We start from the raw sequence: 19,551 nt of genomic DNA on the forward strand, positions 1-19,551 counted from the left end.
CCTGGAAACTACAGAGGTGGGTGCTGATCTGCCATTCTCTGTGCATCCCACCACCATGGCCATGGTCCTGCAAAGCATCACAGACGTGCCCGTCACTCCCTTGCGGTCAGAGCAGTTGGGCTGAGATGCTGTTTGCAGGTGAGGATGGAGTTGGAGACCTGCATCCCTCTGGAGTTCTGCAGCCAGAGAGCACCTGTTCCAGGCACCCGTTTTGGGACATCGAGAGGAAACATGAGATAACAAGCACTGCTGTTTCCCATGCATCCGTGTTTGACTTGGTGCAAGGCAAGGCCCTGGGTCCATACCTCAGCAGGGTCGGAATCCTCAGGGGTCCCCTTCCTCCCGCCTTCCCAGAGCCCGTGCTGCCTTCCAGCCATGGTCTGGGCAGAGAACGAGTTGTTTGCCAATCTCCACTCATTCTGTGGGCAATGTTAAGGTGGAAAGGGCACATGAAAAGGGAAATGCAGTCATCTGCGCTTCGCGGTGTCCCTGCTGGAGCACGAAGCAGGGGGTGGAAGACGAGGGAACAGGGTTAGTGGATATGTGTGTCAGCGGGGGGATGATCTAAGTATCTGAAGTCATTCGAAAGATTAGAGCAAGCATTACCGCTTCCCCGCCCTCTCTCGTCCTCGGGGCTCAGGGGAAATCACAGTCCACACTAGATGACAGCTTGCCGGGTCTTAATGACAGGCTGGATGAAGACGAGCCGCGGCCGCCCAAGACAAAGGGGGGAAGTTTGGCGCTGCCGCCGACCCGGGAAAGAGGCATGGGCAGGGGCCGAGCCGGGACACGGGGGGCAGCGCCGGGGACACCCCCGGCCAGCCGCAGCCGCTCCGCTCCCCCGGCCGCCTCGGGCGCCGCATCACCCGTGTTCTCGGAAAAGCCCCGGACGCTTCCCTCCCCTTCGGAGCCAGACGCAAACCTGCCTCCTCCACCGAGCTTTGCAAACTGCAGCGCCAGGGCAGCAGAGCGGGGGTGGCGGGCAGGACGGGAGGTAAGCCCGGCTCCACCGTCCCCGGCCAGCGGTGACAGCTCAAACCCCGGGTGACTCTGGGGCTTCAAGCGTTTCGGGGAAAACCTCGCGGTTTTCACACACAGTTTTTTCTCCCGGTCTCTCTCCCCTCCCCGGCTTCCTCCGGCTCTTCTCCTCTTCTGCTTCCCTCTCTCCCTCTCACCATCCCTCCTTTTCTCCTCCCCCCGCAGCCGCCCCCCCCCCTTTCCGCCTCCCCTCAAGTTTCTCCTTCTGTCTGATTAAATGAGAAGGAAGTGTGGGAGTGGTGGTTTTGAAGCTCTCCCTTTAAGAGGCAGCCTGCAGTGACGAATTGTTGAAATTGCCATTGCAGGATGGCATTCCGCTATAAATTCATTGTTCCACCTCCTCTCATCTTCACATTTCTCTCCCTTCTCCTCTTGTTCACATCGACAGACTGGGGATAACAACAACAACAGAAAAGATACAGGGAGGGCGCTTTTACAGAAATCCAGGACGTTTTCCGCTTCTTGGGCGCTTTTTTTTTTTTCTTTTTAACCATCTCGCCGGAGACGATCGAGACGGTTTTTGGTGCCTGAATTTCTTGTCTCCCTTTCTCCTCTTCAAAACAAAAGGGGACAAAAGAAGGAAAGGGACCCCACCGGAGCCCGAGAAAGTGCCGAGTCGCAGCAGACCTGGCTCCTGCCCCTGCTGCTGCTGGTGATGATCCGGTGACTACAGCAGAGAAGTGGAAGAGGAGTGGGAAGTGCTCAAACTTCTCTACTTGCCGGTTCCGAGCCTCCTCTCCTCCTTTTCCTCTCTCCCCACTTTGCCTCCTCGCCAGCAGCAGCGATTTGGGATTTTTTGCCTCTCTCTCTCTCCTTCCATGTGCTCCCGGCTCTTCCCTGCTGAGAAACACAAAGTTCACACGCGAGCGGCTTTTGTTGACATTTTTTTCTCTCCCACTCACACTTGACTCGAGTTTGGGAGGGAGAACTTTCTTTTTCTTTTTTTTTTTTTTTTTTTTTGTTTTTTTCCCCTTCCCCCCCATCTTCCCCCTTCTTCTTCCCGTCCCTTAACTACGCTGCCGCACTCCGCCGGGCCGGCTCTTTCCACCGCCGTCCCCGACTCCTGTTATTATTATTACTCCTCCTAATTCCCGCCGCCGCTCCTGACGGCGGGGCAGGATGCTCCTGAGGCTGCTGTCGCTGCTGCTGGCGGCCCAGCCGCACCGCGCTCTGGCCTCGCCGCCGGCACCTGCCGACCCGGGAGCGCCGCCGCCGCCGCCCCCCCGGCCCCCCGCCCCCGGGCCGCCCCGCGGGGCCAGCGGCGTCGTGCGGCGCCTCGACCCGACCTACGCGGGGGGCGGCAAGGCGGGGTATGTGCTCTACGCCGGGGGACAGCGCTTCCTGCTCGACCTGGAGCGCGACGGGCCGCGCTGTCACTACCGCGGCACGGTGGACGGCAGCCCGCGCTCCCTCGCCGTCTTCAACCTCTGCGGCGGCCTCGACGGCTTCTTCGCCGTGGGGCGCTCCCGCTACACCGTCCGGCCGGCGCGGCGCGGCGCGGAGGCGGCCGGACCGCGGATCTACGGGGAGGGCCCGGCCCGAACCCCGCACCTCTTCCGCAGGGAGCGCTTCAGCTTCGAGACGGTGCCTGCCCGCACCAGCTGCGAGACCCGCGACCCCGCCGGGGCGGCGGCGGGGGACGGGCGGCGGCGGCGGCGGCGTCGCTCCGTCTCCCGGGCCCGGCAGGTGGAGCTGCTGCTGGTGGCCGACGCCTCCATGGTCCGCAAGTACGGGAAGGGGCTGCAGCATTACCTGCTCACCTTGGCCTCCATCGCCTCCCGGCTCTACGCCCACGCCAGCCTGGAGAACCACGTCCGGCTGGCCGTGGTGAAGGTGGTGGCCCTGGGCGAGAAGGAGAAGGGGCTGGAGGTCAACAGGAACGCCGCCACCACTCTCAAGAACTTCTGCAAGTGGCAGCACCAGCACAACCGCCTCGACGACGACCACGACGAGCACTACGATGCCGCCATCCTCTTCACCCGCGAGGTAGGCATCGCCCTGGCCGGCAGAGGCGTGCTGTTCCTCGGGCCGTGGGTGGCCGGGCTGCAGCGTGGCGAGCCTGGCGGACCTCCAGCCACGCTGCTCTGCTTTACCCCGTGGTTGCCTCCCCGCCCAGGGATTCGGCTCTGCCGTCGGGTTGCACTGCATCTCAGGGGCACCCGACGGGGATGGAAGAGGGGTTGAGAACCCAACCAGTGGTGCACGTATTTGTGTGTGCCCGCTCCCGTCTCCTGCGCAGTCACCCCCACTGCGGGTACACGTTGTCGTGCCAGTGCAGTGTTGGGACTCCTGCCAGGGTGGAGAGGGGGTGATTTGCCTGATCGGGGGGACTCATCTGAGACTGCCCAACTTATCTCTGCTTAAGACATGACATTGTTCCATCTTTCCCAGTGAGATGTTTAACACGCAGCTCCTCTCTCCCTGCAATTGTGGTCCAAGCAGAAGGGGCTTGGGCAGAAGTGATAGCACTTCCTAGACTAAATTAGTCCCCAAACAAACCTGCTAGTGAAAATGGTGGAGAACACCTTAAGAGTACAGACGACTTCCTTGTTGAGTGCCTTGAGATGCTATTTCCAGCAAGAATAGCTTGACCACACTGGAAGCCAGCAGCACTTGTGGTTCAAGTGTAGGACGTAAATGCAAACCACAGGTAAACAGAGCTGCAAAAGTTGGTTGAGTTGGGCTGCTGGTGAGGGGATGCAGTCCTTTTCTTTCCCCCCGACTGAAAAATGGGTGTCCTGATAACTGTGGGTTGGATCTAGCTGGTATTACCCATGCAGAGCCATGTTCCACGCTTGGTTGTTGATTAATTGCATTGCCAGAGGTCGTTAAGGGACATTGCTCTAGTAGACATGTGGCTGAGTTTATGCAATGAAGTTCTTCTGTAAGAATATCCCTTCAGCGGTTTGGGTTTGGTGTTTTCTTTTTTTCCCTTCCCCAAGTATGAAAAAAATAACTGCATGACTTTCCGTTCATTTGAGTTCTCCTGCTTTTCTACATCATAGGAGCCTGCCAAAAGGGATGCTTTGGATGGTTTGTGGAAGGAGTTGCTCCAGAAGGGGGAAAAAAAAGTGTCTGGCTTGCTTTTATAGCTGTAAATAGTTGAAACATTAGGTTCTGTGTCAGTCAGGCATCACTTGTGCAACAGGAGCCTTTTTTAGCAGTTTAAGACCCATCAGTCCAATTTGCAGACTTTCATTTTTTTATCATTATAATCTGAATGAAAGCATGCTACCTAGTCTGGGTCAGAATGCTCTTGCTTTTTGCTATAAGGATCCTTTCTAATGGCTTATTAGTTACGCCTGGGCCAGAATCCATCACTTCTCACTGAAGAGTGTTTCTCTCTGCCAGTATTCCCATTTATTTCCCTGGGATTTATGACAATTCAGAAACTCTTAGGGTGGCAGACTGTGAACCTTAACATCAATTATTAAGTTAATTTGGATTGAGATAGGATGTGAATTTAAAGTGCACTTGCTTTACAGATGCTTATCTGTAATTCTTTGCATGGATGCCCTCTGCCAGAGTAAGAGTGTGCTGCTAATCAATAACCCACTTTCAAAGACTCCTGAGCAATGCATCTTCCATGTGTAGAGTTACTTCTTTTGGATGCAAGTAGTACCTAAACTAAACAAAACATCACAGTTCCTGTGGTCTTCTTCTACTCTTAAGGTGCAAATATTACTTTGCATTGTTACTTAGGGATGTAAATGCTTTCTGAGAAAAGAGCGCAGGCTTCCGTTTCCTTAGTTTACATTTTAACAGCTTTAACTATGGGATTATCTCCTCGATGCAGCTCAGGATAAGTTAATCTGCTTTAATGGTTAGCTGTGTGCACACGCACATTGTTTGGCATTGTATTTCAGTATTTTACTCAATAAGAACAAGACCAGAGTTTCTCGCTACATGTGTTCATGATGTTCTTTGCAGGGAGTATGTGTGAGTCCACACGATTTTTATATGCTTACACTTGAAATGTCAACATGAATCTGTTTGCTCGTCTTGGAATGTAAACACAAAAAGGGTTAAAGGATGAAAAAGCAGTTAAGATGTTTCCTGGACAAAACAGCCCCACTTTGAACTAAAGAGATATTTTTCCAGTTTGGCTTTTCAATGAGAGTGGTAGCAATTGGCAGGAGAATTGCACTTTTACAACTATGTTTTGAATGTATGAAGTACGTTGCCTAGCTACAAGACGCCAAGCCATGGCCGCGTGTTTTGATGGGCTCTGAATACTGTCATGCTGATTCTTGAACATCCAGACGCCTTTTTCTAAAGGGCTTGTTTTTTAGGCATGGAGTAAGTGTGTGAGGTACATTTTCCGTCTTTGTTTACTAACTGAGGCCACCTTGAACTTTGTGTCTCTCCGTCAACAGAATAATATTTGCAAATCATTTGTCAGCTGAATGCACGTCCTCAGCTGTATGTAACTGTTTATGTGTAGATAGAATCTACATTATGCATGTCTGTTGTCATACAAGTCTCTAATATAATAATTATCTTCATCCTGGAGCGACATTTACTTGCATGCTATTTTTATGCCAGAAGAGGCTGTCTGAAAAGATAGCTTTATTGGAGTTCCTTAGAAAGGAAGACAGAATTCAGCACTGTTGCTTCCTCTTCTTTGGTTGTCTTTACTTCTTTAAAGATAAATTAGTAACCATTGATAGACTAAGGGTGTGCTGGCAGCTCTCTCTTATTATAAAATTAGTACTGGCAGTTTAAATTATGGTCATCATCATTATTCATACTAGGAAGCACTTTCCATAAAAAAAGATTTTTAGAAGGAAATTTACTGATTCTGAGTTAAAATAGCCACTTTTGGTCATAATCTGTGCTTAATTTGATAAAGGCTTTAAAGCAATTATGCTGCAGACCATAGTAAATAGTAAATAAATACGAACATGAGTTGAGTTTTGGGTGATACAGGCAACACATTAAAGATATTTTAAGGCTCTGTGTTGTTTATCAGTGATGGCAAGGGCCACTTACCCGTCCATTAGCTGCAGTGGGTCCTATGTTTACTCTGTAGCTGTAAGGAGCATGTCTGACCATTGTTATAAACTGTGTAGGAGATTGTGAAAACCTTCAGTGGACACAGAAGTTATCTATCACTAAATACTGCAGAAATTTCGTTGGGTTCCACAGTGATTATGTAAATTCCCAAAATCTGATGAAGAAAAGTGTATTTTCCCAGGGATCTCAATCTCTCATTTGGGGCCGTGATGGCCAGTATCAAACATGACAGAGGTCTGACTTGGCAGTAACAAAAAGGGATAATTTTCTAATATTTCTAAATCCCATGAGAGCTCTCATTAAGGCAGCCTGGCCATAAGGACCTCAGAGAGTACATGGGTCCCCTGCTGTTTGACTACTTTGTGGTTGAGTCCTTGACAACAGCTGTAAATTTTTAGGCTGCACACATGCTTAGAGCATCCTCCATGGAATATGGTGGTGCAAGGATTTGATCAGCTGGTGGCCAGGTGAGTCCTACACCCCATGCAGCAGGTAGGGAACTGGCTGTGTGGTGGGAAGGAGGAAAAGCTTATAAAGCCCTCTTTCCCTGCAGATGAGCTCACTTGTTCTCAATGGCAGCAAAGTCAACAGTAAATTTAGAGTTCAGACTGTTTCAACCTCTTCTTATTGTGAACAGTTCTCGGAAGCTGGAAGCAGGTTATCTTCAGATTTTTATGGGTGCAACAAAACACTTGCCAGATTATTTGTCACAGTAGAAGAACATATTAGACATGACTTGCAAACTGCAGTTGAACTCACACTGTACCTTTTCTGAGGTCTAGCCTGCTCTGCAATTATCCTCTAGAATTCATCCAATCTATTTCATTAGTGACCCTTAGTTAAATTTCAAGTGAACTATTGAATGTGTTTGGACAAAATCCATCTCTCTTCCTTTCCCTCCAATTCTGAATCATATGAAGGTTAAAACAGATATTTCTCACAGTAGATACAGACAGGAGCAATAAAAAATACTTTCCTAAGTGCTTGTTAGCATCACCCGTGGTAGTACCATCAGCTGTGGCTCTAACAAAAAAGTTCATGCTAGAGCCAAAGGCTGCTGTCCTTCCTTTTTCTACACAGTAATTATATGAGCCTTGTGGCTGTGATTTAGTTTAATTGTCCATCTGACAGTGCTGTTGAAATTTAACACCAAGCTTTATATTATATCAGCTCTGTAGATGATAATTTCCTTGCATGGAGCACATGCTTTCTTTGGCTCTAATTCTTTCTTCCTTTTTTTTTTTTTTCTTTTCTCTATTATCGTCTTCCCACAGTTATTATGTCGTGGTAGTAAAACAAGTCACTGTACCAACGGTCAATAGAATATATTTCATTGTTTATTATTATTACTCTGAAGAAATTATAGTATGATGTTTCTACCAGTTTCATAATATTTTCACCAATTTTGTTGCAAATCTAATACATTTAAATAATGTCCCTGGGGAAAATAAAGTGGGACATAACTTGTAGAGGAGATGCAATATGATTCACACTGATATAGAGAGATGGTGTGCAGTTTTTCCACAAAAGAACTATGGGTTAGGCAAGTTAAATCACACACTTTTCCTTGTTCACCAGTCACCAGTTTCATAACTGAAATATATCCAATTTGTCAATATTTTTAAATCACCTTTAGTAATACTGCTGTGTTTTCTTTCAATGTTCTAGGGAAAAAAACATTTTGTTAATCTGTCCCTTCATAACATAAAAGCTTAATCCAATTTAGGCTCTTTTCTAATACTTTGCTTCAGTGTCCTCACATGATGCGTGCATAGAGTCCCTGTACCATACAGGGGAAGAATAAGAACATGCCTAAATATCCAGACTGGTGTGGAGGTAATTTCTGAAGCCAGCAAGTGTAGCATGCATGTGTTAAACTGAGCCAAAAAAGGTGTCACGCATACGTTGGACTTTCTTACTTAAAATTCAGAAAAACACCTCTGTACATTTGAGATTCAAATGCCCAAACCTCAGGCCTGTGTTTATCAAATGAACCCAAAAGGCAGACAATCTCAGTTTTTAAGCTCAACTACTGGATAAAAATACGTGATTTTTGTTGTGGTAGATATGGCAGGCGTCGCCATTCTGGTTTTCCTCAAAAGGTAACCAGGCCTTGGCCATCCTCTCAAAATGTGGCTGGGGAGAAGGACAAAGCAGTAACCCGGTGAGTCTGATGGGAGTCCTTCCTCTCTTCATAGTCATGTCCAGGCCCTCTCCCTGGTGCTCTAACCTAGACATCCCCATGAGAGAGACCCACCAGTGTCTCAAAGAAGATTTTTCACAGCAGTCTTACTCCAGGACAGCGTCCCACTATTTTGGCTTGCAAAGCCTTTCTTTTAAGTGTCATAGTATTGGCTGAGGGTAACATAGACCATACCCTAATTACTTTGTTCGCCCCTTAGCCCTTATTTGCAGTATACCTTTTGCAGACTGTCAGCTTCAGTCTTATGCTCCTTTTGCCTTGCAGATGTCATGCCCCCCTTGGGCAATACCCGTGATCCTTTCTGTTTGGGTGATCCTCACCTCCCTCCACATGTGCCGTTCCACGTTGCTGTGACATTAATAAACGTTCACCCGCTTTGCAGAGGGGCACATGGGAGGGTGGATGTGTGTGTTCCGCCTCACCCCACCCTCCCTTTACAGGGCTGCGGTGGGAATGCTGCTGCAGGAAGTCGGAAAGTCATACTTAATTCCTTCCTCTGCTTGAGGGATTTTAGGTCTGTATCGCCCACCTCCCTGGAGAGGTCCTTAACCAGTAGGTTGTAAGCTGTTCCAGGTGTTAAGGAAACTTTCCACCCCTCTGACCAAAGCTATGTCACTGTTTAGTGAGTAATTCATATGGTGAGAACGAGAGGAATCGTGACCTGAAGCCGCTGACTGGAGTGCACCGCTTAGAGCAAGGTGGTCTGGGTTCCTAAAGCACGGAGAGAGGAGAGAGGACTGTTTCTGTAATTTACCACAGGACTGTTCAGTGTAAAATAGAGAAGCAAGCTGAGAAAGGGACCAAAACTAGGTCTCTTCACCAAGCACTGTAAGCACTAACAGCAGCCTGGGCCAGGGAAGCCTTTGGCACATCGGCTGCTACAGGAAGAGCCACAACTCCCTGTGTGCATGGGCACGTGCAGACCTTCCCTGCAGGCCATAGTCTAGCATAGACCATATGGTGCTCTCCTAAGAAACATGCTTCTAATTGGCCTCATCCCTAAAGGAATTTGAAGCTGGATCATGTTCTTACTGGGCAAAGGCTTTAGTTGATGAGCCATTGTAAAATACCCAGAAGGGCAAGTGAACAAACACACAGGGATGCAAAAGCTCTTAGCTGTGCTTTACGAGAAGGTGAAGTGCAGCTTTGCCTCATAGAAAGCCTGATTCTGTGGGTTTCTCATACATCTGATCTGAGAACATCTATCTGTAGGCTTAACTTCCATCAGGGATAAAGGTAGAGAAACATTAAGCATCTCAAAACCAATCAAGCTTTAGTTTAAGTGAAGTGCTAAGCTGCTTAGGACTGTGAAATTGTGGCACTTCGGGGCCCATAAGGTCACAAACTGCAAGTCCTAGGAAGGGTAGATAACTCAAAAGACCAGAGGACATATTCTTCTCCCTTGTACATTCCATCAAATTGCCCATGTTGGTGTTTACATCCTGATTTGGATCTGGTCAGGGGGCTCTGATCTAATACCAACTTTCACTAAACACTTTTTGTTTGGTTTTTTTATTAGGCTACTGAACAAGTTTCAGGTAAAATAAATCCACTGCTCCAGCAGGATGCAGTGACAGTTATCTTCTTTCACCACAGTGCCATGTATACATGGCAGACAGCCAGCTGTTCTTGATGTGTTCAGAATGCCAAGAAATCTTTGCCTCTAATAAGCTGTCTAATTAACTACTAATTTTATGATGTACAGCTTAGTTTTCCTAAGTCGTTTCTTTGCCAAAGCTTAAGTCTTACCATCTATTGCCTCCTGCGTAGCAAATGCATTTCCTAGTCATTCTTGTTTTGAAACTGCTGTAATGCAGATCAAGGGCCAGACTGCATTCCTTCTTTAGAAATATCAAGAAACACTCATTCTTTGAAGCTTCTGCCACTGTTTCAAGGCATTTGAGTATACAGATCTGAGTAACTGATTAACTTTCTAATAGAAAGTTAAATAATCTTTGGAAATAATCATTGGAAATTTAAGTGAAATAATCATTGGAAATTTAAGTATCCCAAGTCCCCTTTTTCCTAGTGCTTTAGCTGGAATATGAAAAGTTGAGGTGACCCTTACAGGTTTTTTAGTTTGCATCATTACATTGGGATCTGTTTTTAGCTAAAAAAAAAATTAAAATATTTTCAAGGGAATAAAACTTTTTACTGTACTCCCCAAAAAGTTACTTCTTAAAAGTTGTAGACTGCTTTCCAAGACTGCCCAGGAAAATAAAAAAATATAACTATTGATGGTGGTAACAAGTAATCAATAGCCAGTGCAGCTATTGGAGGTTTAAGTCAAGAGAAATTTTGCCATCAAGATTTAAATCAGTGGAAGTGTAAACAGGCATGATTTTCAATAACATCACTTGGAGTCATACTGTTGGGAAACTAGTATCACTGAGTTAACCCAATAGCAAATTTTTCAGAGTATTTGTCTCAGAAATGCCACTTGATAGGCTGCAGTTTTGTTTTTAGTATATACTATGTGATGTTATGAATAGAAATATATTAAAGTTCAAATCATGCAGAGGCAAGAGAAGTAAAGAATATATGAGATAATGAGTTGACAGCATAAGGGATCTGAGGCTTTAGTAATCTGCCTAAATGATTCTTGACAATGTCAGCATTAGCTGAGAAAAAGCATCCTCAGGCAGTCACTGAGGACTGAAGTTGGCAAGGAAAACCAGGAGGCTCAACACATGCTCTCTGTTCAAAGCACAGCCATTGCATGCCCTGCTCTAGCAGCAGATGGGCAACCCATAGACATCCCAGAAACACCTTCATACTAATGCCAGAAAATATTTCCTGTCCCTGTTTCCAAAATCCTTTACGAGCCACCTCTGCCACTTCCCAGATGGGATTTGGTAGGTGGCTGCAGGACTCCCCCCCCAGGTCCTTGCTCCAAGTGCCGGGGCAGCAGTGTGGATGTGGAAACGGGGCTGGCTGGAGGTAGGAGAGCTTTAATGCATCACTGTCCACCACTTCCTGACCCCAGTGCAGTCACTCTCCTCTATTCTCCTTTATGGGAATTGTTGATCCCACACCATCTGAGGACAGCTGTTTCCCAGCTGTCTGTGGGGAATTGGAGGACCTAGGTAATTTTACCATTTATTTCCTGCTGTGGGATTTCCTAGGGCCAACCTCTAACTAATACAGCCCTAATGTCTAAGGAAGATGGTAATGCAATCCTGTGCATAGTTTTTGAAATGTTGAGGGTGAGATTACTAACCAGCCACGAGTCAGAAGGGCTGCTTATGTTTAACATCCCTGTCGTAATTTTCCATGTTCCCCACATCCCATCAGAAGTAACTCTAAGGAAGTTTATGAGATTGCCTGCTTAAAAGATTATATTCTTTTAATTATACTTGTGTCATCAAATCCGGTGAATCATTGTGAGGTCTGGTTGTGTCTGCTGGTATAAATTCCCAGCCATATCATTGGCATAGCTGCTTCTTGTATGCAAATAGAAGTAAATCATGCACTGGCATAAGACATCTGTGTGCTGATACAATTGTGCCCACATTGGCAGCGGTATTGATGTAAGTATCTACGTAATAATGACACCCAAACACAACAAAAGACCAGATGACACAAAATCTGCATGCAGAGACAAAGCCTGAATTAATGCATTTTATACTATCATTGGCACTGTCAACCTGAGAGTAGTCTAGACCTCCTACAGTGAGCTGCTTTCTGTCTCATTTGTGTGCTTTTTGGTACTTGTGTAAGAATTTCAGTTTCAAAATTTCAGGCTTGTGTGGATACAGGTCAAATTGCACTATCACAGAATCATAAAATCAGTTAGGTTGGAAAAGACCTCTGAGATCATCAGGTCCAACCACTGACCAAACACTACCGTGTGTGAGACCAGAGCACTGAGTGCCACATCCAGTCTTTCCTTAAACACCTCCAGGGATGGTGACTCCACCACCTTTCTAGGCAGCCCCTTCCAATATCTAATCACCCTTTCTGTGAAGAATTACTTCCTGATGTCCAGCTTGAACCCTCCCTGGTGCAGCTGGAGGCTGTTTTCTCTTGTCCTGTCACTGGTTGCCTGGGAGAAGAACCCCACCTCCACCTGGCTATAACCTCCTGCCAGGTAGTTGTAGAGAGTCGTAAGGTCTCTCCTGAAACTCCTTTTCTTCTGGATCAACCTTAGGTCCCTCAGCTGCTCCTCACCCTTCCCCAGCTCTGTTGTCCTTCTCTGGACATGCTCCAGCACCTCAGTGTGTTTCCTGTAGTGAGGAGCCCAGAACTGGACATGGCACTTGAGGTGCAGCTGCACCAGTGCTGAGTGCAGGGGAAGAATCACTTTCCTAGTCCTTCTGGTCCCACTATTTCCGATACAGGCCAGGATGCCACTGGCCTCCTTGGCCACTTGGGCACACACTGGCTCTTGTTCAGCCACGGTCAACCAGCACTCCCAGGTCCTTTTCCAGGAGGGCCACTTTCCAGCCACTCTTCCCCCAGCCTTTAGCACTGCATGGCAGTAGTATAAAGGTATCTTACTTCCTATATGGCTTAAACTCATTTACTTAGACGGATTGTATCCCCATGGAAAGGTATGTTTATTGGTACTATGCACGTGCATTTTTTCTGAGTTTTGTTACACATGCTCCTGTAGGTAAACCACTTACAGTTACCTCTACATGGAGTTTACTTTATCTAAAATGTACCCTTAGACCAAAAGGGTCAGATTCAGAAGTGATACATAAAGGGCTAAATGGATAGGAACCCAAGCAAAAGATATAGGAGTTTAAGGATTGTGTCATTTTTGTTGAATATGCCCCAGATATTTGACATTATAATAACATGATCTCACTTGGAGCCTGATCCAACACTGGTCGAGAGCTGCTGAAAGTGATACAAAGTTTATTTCCCTAAATGCAAGCAAAAACATTTTGAATTTCTTTTAAAGTACTTAAAAATGGGCATCCCATACCTTCCCATAACCAATGCAGAGCCAGAGACAAAGTCTGGGGAGCTAATTGGATTCCAAGGAGGGGAGCCTGGGGTGTTGGAGAGAAAATTGTCTGCATATTATCTGCATTGCTGCAGAATGGAAATTTTTCTTAAACCATGGATTACACTTGTAATTTGGAAATTGAAATACTTTTGAACTGTATCCCTTCTCTTTTTGTCAGGCTGTTTTGTTCATTGGTACTGCAGAATTTAAATCTTGATATTAAGTAGCACCAAGAATGCACTTACTGAAAAGAGTTCCCAGACACCTGGAAGCCAGAACTGAGCCTGAAATTCTTCCTCCATATATGTAATATTGCTGTGTATTTTTAGCTTGAAAAATTTCTTTGTTTCCTCTTGGAGGAAAAAAAAAAATTTGGTTGGTTGGTTGGTTTTGTTTTTGTTTTTGTTTTTTTTTTTAAAGAGATGCTCTGTCACAATATCTGTGAACTCAGTGTGTTTTTCTTTTACTTCAGTGGGTTTGAATCCTGTGCATTTTCAAGTTTGCCTAACCTGTCTAATCAGTGAACACTGTTCATACAATTCAAACCTCATACAAGGTGTCTATTATTCAGGTGGATTAATTATGAAAGGCTTCATCAAAGGAATTCCTTATAAAAAGAGATGTGAAGGAAAGCAGAGTGTCTTAAAAATGAAGGTGAAAAAAAGGTACTCTTTGATCATTTTGATAATAACCTTTGATAATACTATAATGCCTTGAAAATTACAATTTCATTCAACCACAGTGAAATGCTGAAGTGTTCTAAGTAGCTTGATACCTACTTTTCCTTCTCATCCAAAAAAGCATTATGTACATATATTCAGACTAGTATTCTTCCCTCTGCTTCAACAGAAGCACAGAAAAGTTATTGCTGATGATTAAAACACAGTGTCTGACCACAGTTCCTTCCATCACTATCATTACCATTATCACCATCCTGTATGGAAGAAAAAACCTAATGCTACCTGCATGTTTTTTGTAGACACCCCCATATCTACATGTAGGAGACGTGGTTGAGTTGGTGCACTAGTAAGACTGGGAGTGAAGGCATTTTGGGCTCTATCACATCACTGAGTCTTTAAGCAACCTCTGAGAATTGCTTAAATACTTGGTATATTGGGTAATACACTGTTAATCATTGTGTTACCCAGCAGATGTGGAATGAGGTTTCACATATACCAGTCTCATTTAAGTGCAAGTATGAGACCTGCCTTTGGAGAAGAAGGGTGATCTCTGGTTCAAGGACTGATCAGGAATCTGAAGTGTTCTCTCTGTGCCTTTGTTTACCTTCTGTAAATAAAGAGGATATTCCATTTTTATTGCCAATGAAGAAATGCTTCTACAGCATATTTTGAGTACCTACCTCAGTGCAATTTTGAGCAGAAAAAGAAATAATAATTAGTTACACAACATATCCAAATCCTGTTAAAGTCAGTGAAAATCCTCCCACTGATTTTACCAGGGGTGGGATTGGCTCATCATTCTTTTAAACTGCATTGATACCTTTAGACAGACGCTTACATTGATGTTTTTACCCAGGTTCTGCTGTTCGCAAAGGGCTGGTGCCTCTAACCGGTTGTTACCTATGGGTGTAAAAATTTATTTTAATGCCTTTTTTTTTTTTTTTCCTCCCCTTTCCTGGGCAGGATTTATGTGGGCATCATTCATGTGATACTCTGGGAATGGCAGACGTTGGGACCATATGCTCTCCTGAGCGCAGCTGTGCGGTGATTGAAGATGACGGCCTCCACGCAGCTTTTACAGTGGCTCACGAAATTGGTATGCAGTGCCTTTTCTGTTCCCTTGCCAAATCAAACACTTGTAACAGCTGCATTAGTAACCAAAATACTTCGCAATTAATTCCAGATTTCCCCTGGTCCAGATACTCACTTGGGGATTAAGGCTGTATACATATGCACTTCAGGGTTAACTAATAAGGGATCAGAAGGCAAGTGAAGGCGCACAGTAGGTGTTTCCTTTCTGACAGTGTCATTTCTAAGCAGTAGTTGAAGTGAAAATTTAAAGGCTGCTGCTACTGTTACTGTCCAAAGATGTCAATACATGTCCCTCCTGAGAAAGCATTTGGCCCATCTATTGTAATTTGCATCCTTTTAGTACATACTGAGTGGAAAATAACTGACATTTTTGAACTATTTGCATGCTCTGCTGTTAAAAAGCTTTTTTTCCTGGGACACTGTATTACCTGCAGAGAAAGACTTTTGTGGAAAAAAAACCCTATAATTCTAATATTTTTCTGACTTTATGGAAATTCCACCTTTATGGTGAAATATGTTACTAATATGAATGCTGTAATAAGTGAAATAGTATCTAGGTGGTAAAGGTTTGGTCAAAAAACCTGTTTAACTTTGTTTCAGTTTCCACCGCAGTGCACAGCAATTAAATTAGAAGCATTACATGTAGCCTTCAGAAGGATTTAAGATAGAATTAGTGACAGAAGAAAGTTTATGTTCTGGGATATTACGTCTGTCATGATATATTCCTTCAGAGAGACTGCTGCTTTCTTGATTATGTTTAATTTGCTGATGTTTTTTGAACTGTGTTCACATTTGCTATAAGGGCTATTCACTTCGGTGAGCAAACAGCAACTTAAAAGTGGAGAATGTTCTTTTTTTCCTTTTTTTTTTCCCCAACATTCTTGGAAGGAAATAACAAGGAGAGGAGAACTTTCAGAGAGAGCCAACTGCTGAATTGCCTTGTACCTCATGCCAAACCAAAGTAAAGTTTGCTTTGGGAGTATCACTGCAGTAGTTCAATTTTCAAGTAGCTAACAGGTAGAGCCCAAGAGTTGCATGCCTTACATATACCTCAGGCTCAGCAAACAGAGGTCACCAAGTGTGTAAAAGCAGCTGGTGTGTCAGTGACATGACTCTTCAGTGATAAGTGAACCTAAACCTACTGCTCCTATGGAGCTACAAAGAAGTTAAATCAGTAGTGGCTGGAGAGGGGATCATGCGTTGCATGAAGACATAAAGTATTGTAGCAGGACGAGTCCCCCAAACTGTTAAAATTTTATTTTAACAAACAATAATGTAATTATAAAAGAAAAAGTCCTCTGAAATCAGTAATTCAGAGCATTTGGAGGTAGCTAGAGCAACACATCAAATACAGATACATGCTGTATGTGTTCAGAGGCTCCAGACGCGGATGCTGTGAAGCCAACGACCCAGCACGAACCTGGTCTAGACCTGGGACAAATAGATTGCAAACTTAGTCTGTCAGTCAAAGGCCCTGCTGAGAGGGACTGCTTGTATTTCCTTGCATCCAGAAGTGATGCCTGCTGCTGAGGGTCAGTGGACATTGGTGAGGTTGGCTGAGGAACCTGCTTGTGATGCCAGTGTATCTAGTATGTGAAGAGGTGAGTAATGTGTCTCGACTACCACTCTATCAGCAATAAATACATATTTAGGCAGATTAAAAATGAAGGAATATAGATCAATAAAGATAGGGATGAGCAGTAAACATACATATTGTTACCTTCAATTCTGCACAAAGAAAATATGAACAAAAGTGAATTATTTTTAGTCATCTAGAAGAACATTTTTGAAAAAGAGCCATTTTCGTACCTAGACATTTACAGGAATCTGTAAAAACATTTTCAATGTAAAAAAGGCAGGAATTAAAATGAATACATAACTACCCTAATGGACTTAAAGCCTTTAGTTTGAGGCTGGTTAAAATAACATCCTTTTTTTTTTCTCTTCACCAGAAGTTTTTAAGAAAGGAGGTGTCAGGTCACAGAATGATCTTTGTGTGTGTGTCCTGAAGTGGGAGAAGTTGAGAAAAAAACACAGCTAAAATTGCTTGAGTACTTAAATTAAATCAAAGGTCAAAAAAGGATGAAAAATAAAAGTGTGGCATGGATACCCTTTAGTTAAGCACTTTGGGGAAAACCTTGCTTTATTTTAGTTGGAGACTAGATTTCTTCCTACAATCCAGGAATCTTAAAGTTCCCCCTGTCCTGTGGGCAGGGTGTAGCTTTAATTTTACAGCAGGCTTAGTCACTTGGTAGAATTCACATGGCAACATAAGTGATGCCCTACAAGTCAGAGGGATGCTAAGGGCTCTAAGGTGTTCCTTTCTGTCAGTAGGAAGATCAGGGTGAGCCACAAGGTCAATCAGAGTCACTCTCTGCAGTTTTTTAAGTAACCCATCTCTGTGTGCATGTGGAGCAGATGCAGCATCATTAAGGTGGACTAGATCCACAGAATGGCTGTGTGTCCTCACTTTAACTTCCAAGGGACCTAAATGCTCGTGTTTCCTCTCTGAAGTATTGAAGAGCATTTTTCAGGATCACATTCTTTCTCTGGAAGGCAACCAAAGTCAATTGAACTGCAGCTCAACCAAACAGGATAATGCACAGCCCAGGGGCTCAGGTTGGATTCGTGCATAGGAAGCCAGAAAGCAGCCTGATACAGAGTAAAGCTCTGTTGCTGGGGTGTCTACCACATTGTGTGTAAGATGTTTGTTTTATTTTATTTCTTTCAGATAAAATAGATGGATTTTGACCAGTGGTTTTTGAGGGGAAGAGTATGAATGAGTGGCAGTAACAGGCAAAATCTCCAGAGGTCTGTAAAGGAGAGCACAGATGCAACCAAAGACATAGATGCAGTCAAATACTTAGTGCAGCTGATTAGCTGACAATAAGAGGTGGAGATCTGTATATAAAGTTTGATGAGGTAGGAGCTGAATCTTGTCCTACTTGAATGTAGGGAAATCAGTAATAGTTTGTCTCCAATGTCAAATGCAAAAAATGAGGATAATACAGCAAAACCAGGAGGAAATCTTGCAACTTTGAATGTGATAATCCAGTTTCTCCTCAGAATAAAGGAGAACAATGCTAATACCGTAAATGTTATATTTAAATCATAGCCTGTCAAGATATCCAGCCACTAATAGTAAATCTATATATGGCTGTTTTTTAGCAAAGGACATGCTTCTATCAGGTTGGACAGCAGTTGCTTTGTTTTCACAAAAATAGTCTTCTGGATTCTTGCCTGAAATCATCAGTTCACACTGTGGCATATGGATGCCTTTTTTTACTTTTAGCAGCTCCTTCAGCTACACCTCCATGGCTTTGCAGAGCTATCTGAGCTAGCTTAGGCACAGTATGTAGGCATTCTCCAAGTCTTTGTTGTCATCAGCCTATTATCTGTAAAAAAATGATGTTTCCTTACTTCATGCACTTTTCTGCTTCATGGGGACATACGGAGAAAAGCATTGAAGAACTTATTGTTGCTCATAATCTCAACATTTATTTTGTTTTTCATAGGTCAGCACTAGCATATTGCTTCTCCATATATCCCTTATAAAATAACCATCAGGAAACAATAATAAGTAGATTCTCACTTCAATACTCTGGACTTTGGGGTTGGAAATTTGTTGGTTTTACAGTGTTGAATTATAAGCCAACCTTTGTATCTCCTGAAGATAAGCGTGATCCAGCGTCACCAACAGATGCAGTCAGTTTGAAGTTACAGTTTACATATTTTGTGATGGGATATTATCCGTGTTTAGTAGCCTGGTGTAGTATTTTGAGGTGCAGTCACAGTCAGAAGTTTCTGCTGACTGGCTCCTCTTATGCTGGAATTTCACATACTTTTTGTTACAGACAGCCCATCACCCTAAACAGTTTGTCATCTACAAAAGCAAAATGAGAAGAGTTCCAGAGGACATAAGTGGAGCTACTGCTTGTTTTATCAGTTGGTCATTTCCCCAAATTGCAAAGGAAGTCACAAGGAAAACCAAGGTTTAAAGTTGTCTCTTGAGTTTTGATCTAATCCTTAAATACAAAAGCATCCTTCCTGCAGTCTTCAAGTAGGCAAAGCTCCAGTTCAGTTCAATTAGCCTTACATGGGTCTAATAGCTTAAATTATATGTATCTTTGTTCTTTTCATCAGTCTTGAAAAACTTATTTTTTTAGAGGAGGCAATACAGAGAAAGCGCTGCCTTTCTGCTGAATGATAATGTCCATTTGACCTTTTGCAGTGTTCCTGTTCCTCTGTTGCACAAACAGTCTGGCAGGCTATTACTCCTCCTGAGTAATATGGTTTACTGATGTTCTTTCCAAGTATTTTATTTTTAGGATATAACTTCAGTATTGCTATGTGGAACTAATTAAACTTTTGTTCATTAGTTTTCTTTTATCTTTTACATGTGACTTTAGAGAAGGAAAGGCCAAAGGGGGGAATAAAAGCAGCCTTCAAATATGTTAAAAAAATCGTTGCGAAAATTTGCGTAATAAATTATTGTCTGTGTCCATCTGGGACAGCACAAGGGGTAATGGCCTTAAATTGCAGCAAGGGAGATTTACTTTAAGCAT

The 19,551-nt window shown here is 44.2% G+C and overlaps 1 protein-coding gene across 1 annotated transcript in view; it reads left to right on the top strand.

The window, feature by feature from the left end:
• The first annotated feature begins 2,157 nt into the window (after positions 1-2,157).
• The window catches only part of ADAMTS5 (ADAM metallopeptidase with thrombospondin type 1 motif 5), a 46,829-nt gene continuing 29,435 nt past the window's right edge, over positions 2,158-19,551 (top strand). Inside the window, exons 1-2 of the mRNA XM_032679289.1 lie at positions 2,158-3,024; positions 14,858-14,990. Of these exons, the coding sequence (XP_032535180.1) occupies positions 2,158-3,024; positions 14,858-14,990 (1,000 nt within the window). The remainder of the gene's footprint in view (positions 3,025-14,857; positions 14,991-19,551) is intronic.

Source organism: Chiroxiphia lanceolata, chromosome 2 (assembly GCF_009829145.1).
Source record: "Chiroxiphia lanceolata isolate bChiLan1 chromosome 2, bChiLan1.pri, whole genome shotgun sequence".
NCBI lineage: Eukaryota > Metazoa > Chordata > Aves > Passeriformes > Pipridae > Chiroxiphia > Chiroxiphia lanceolata.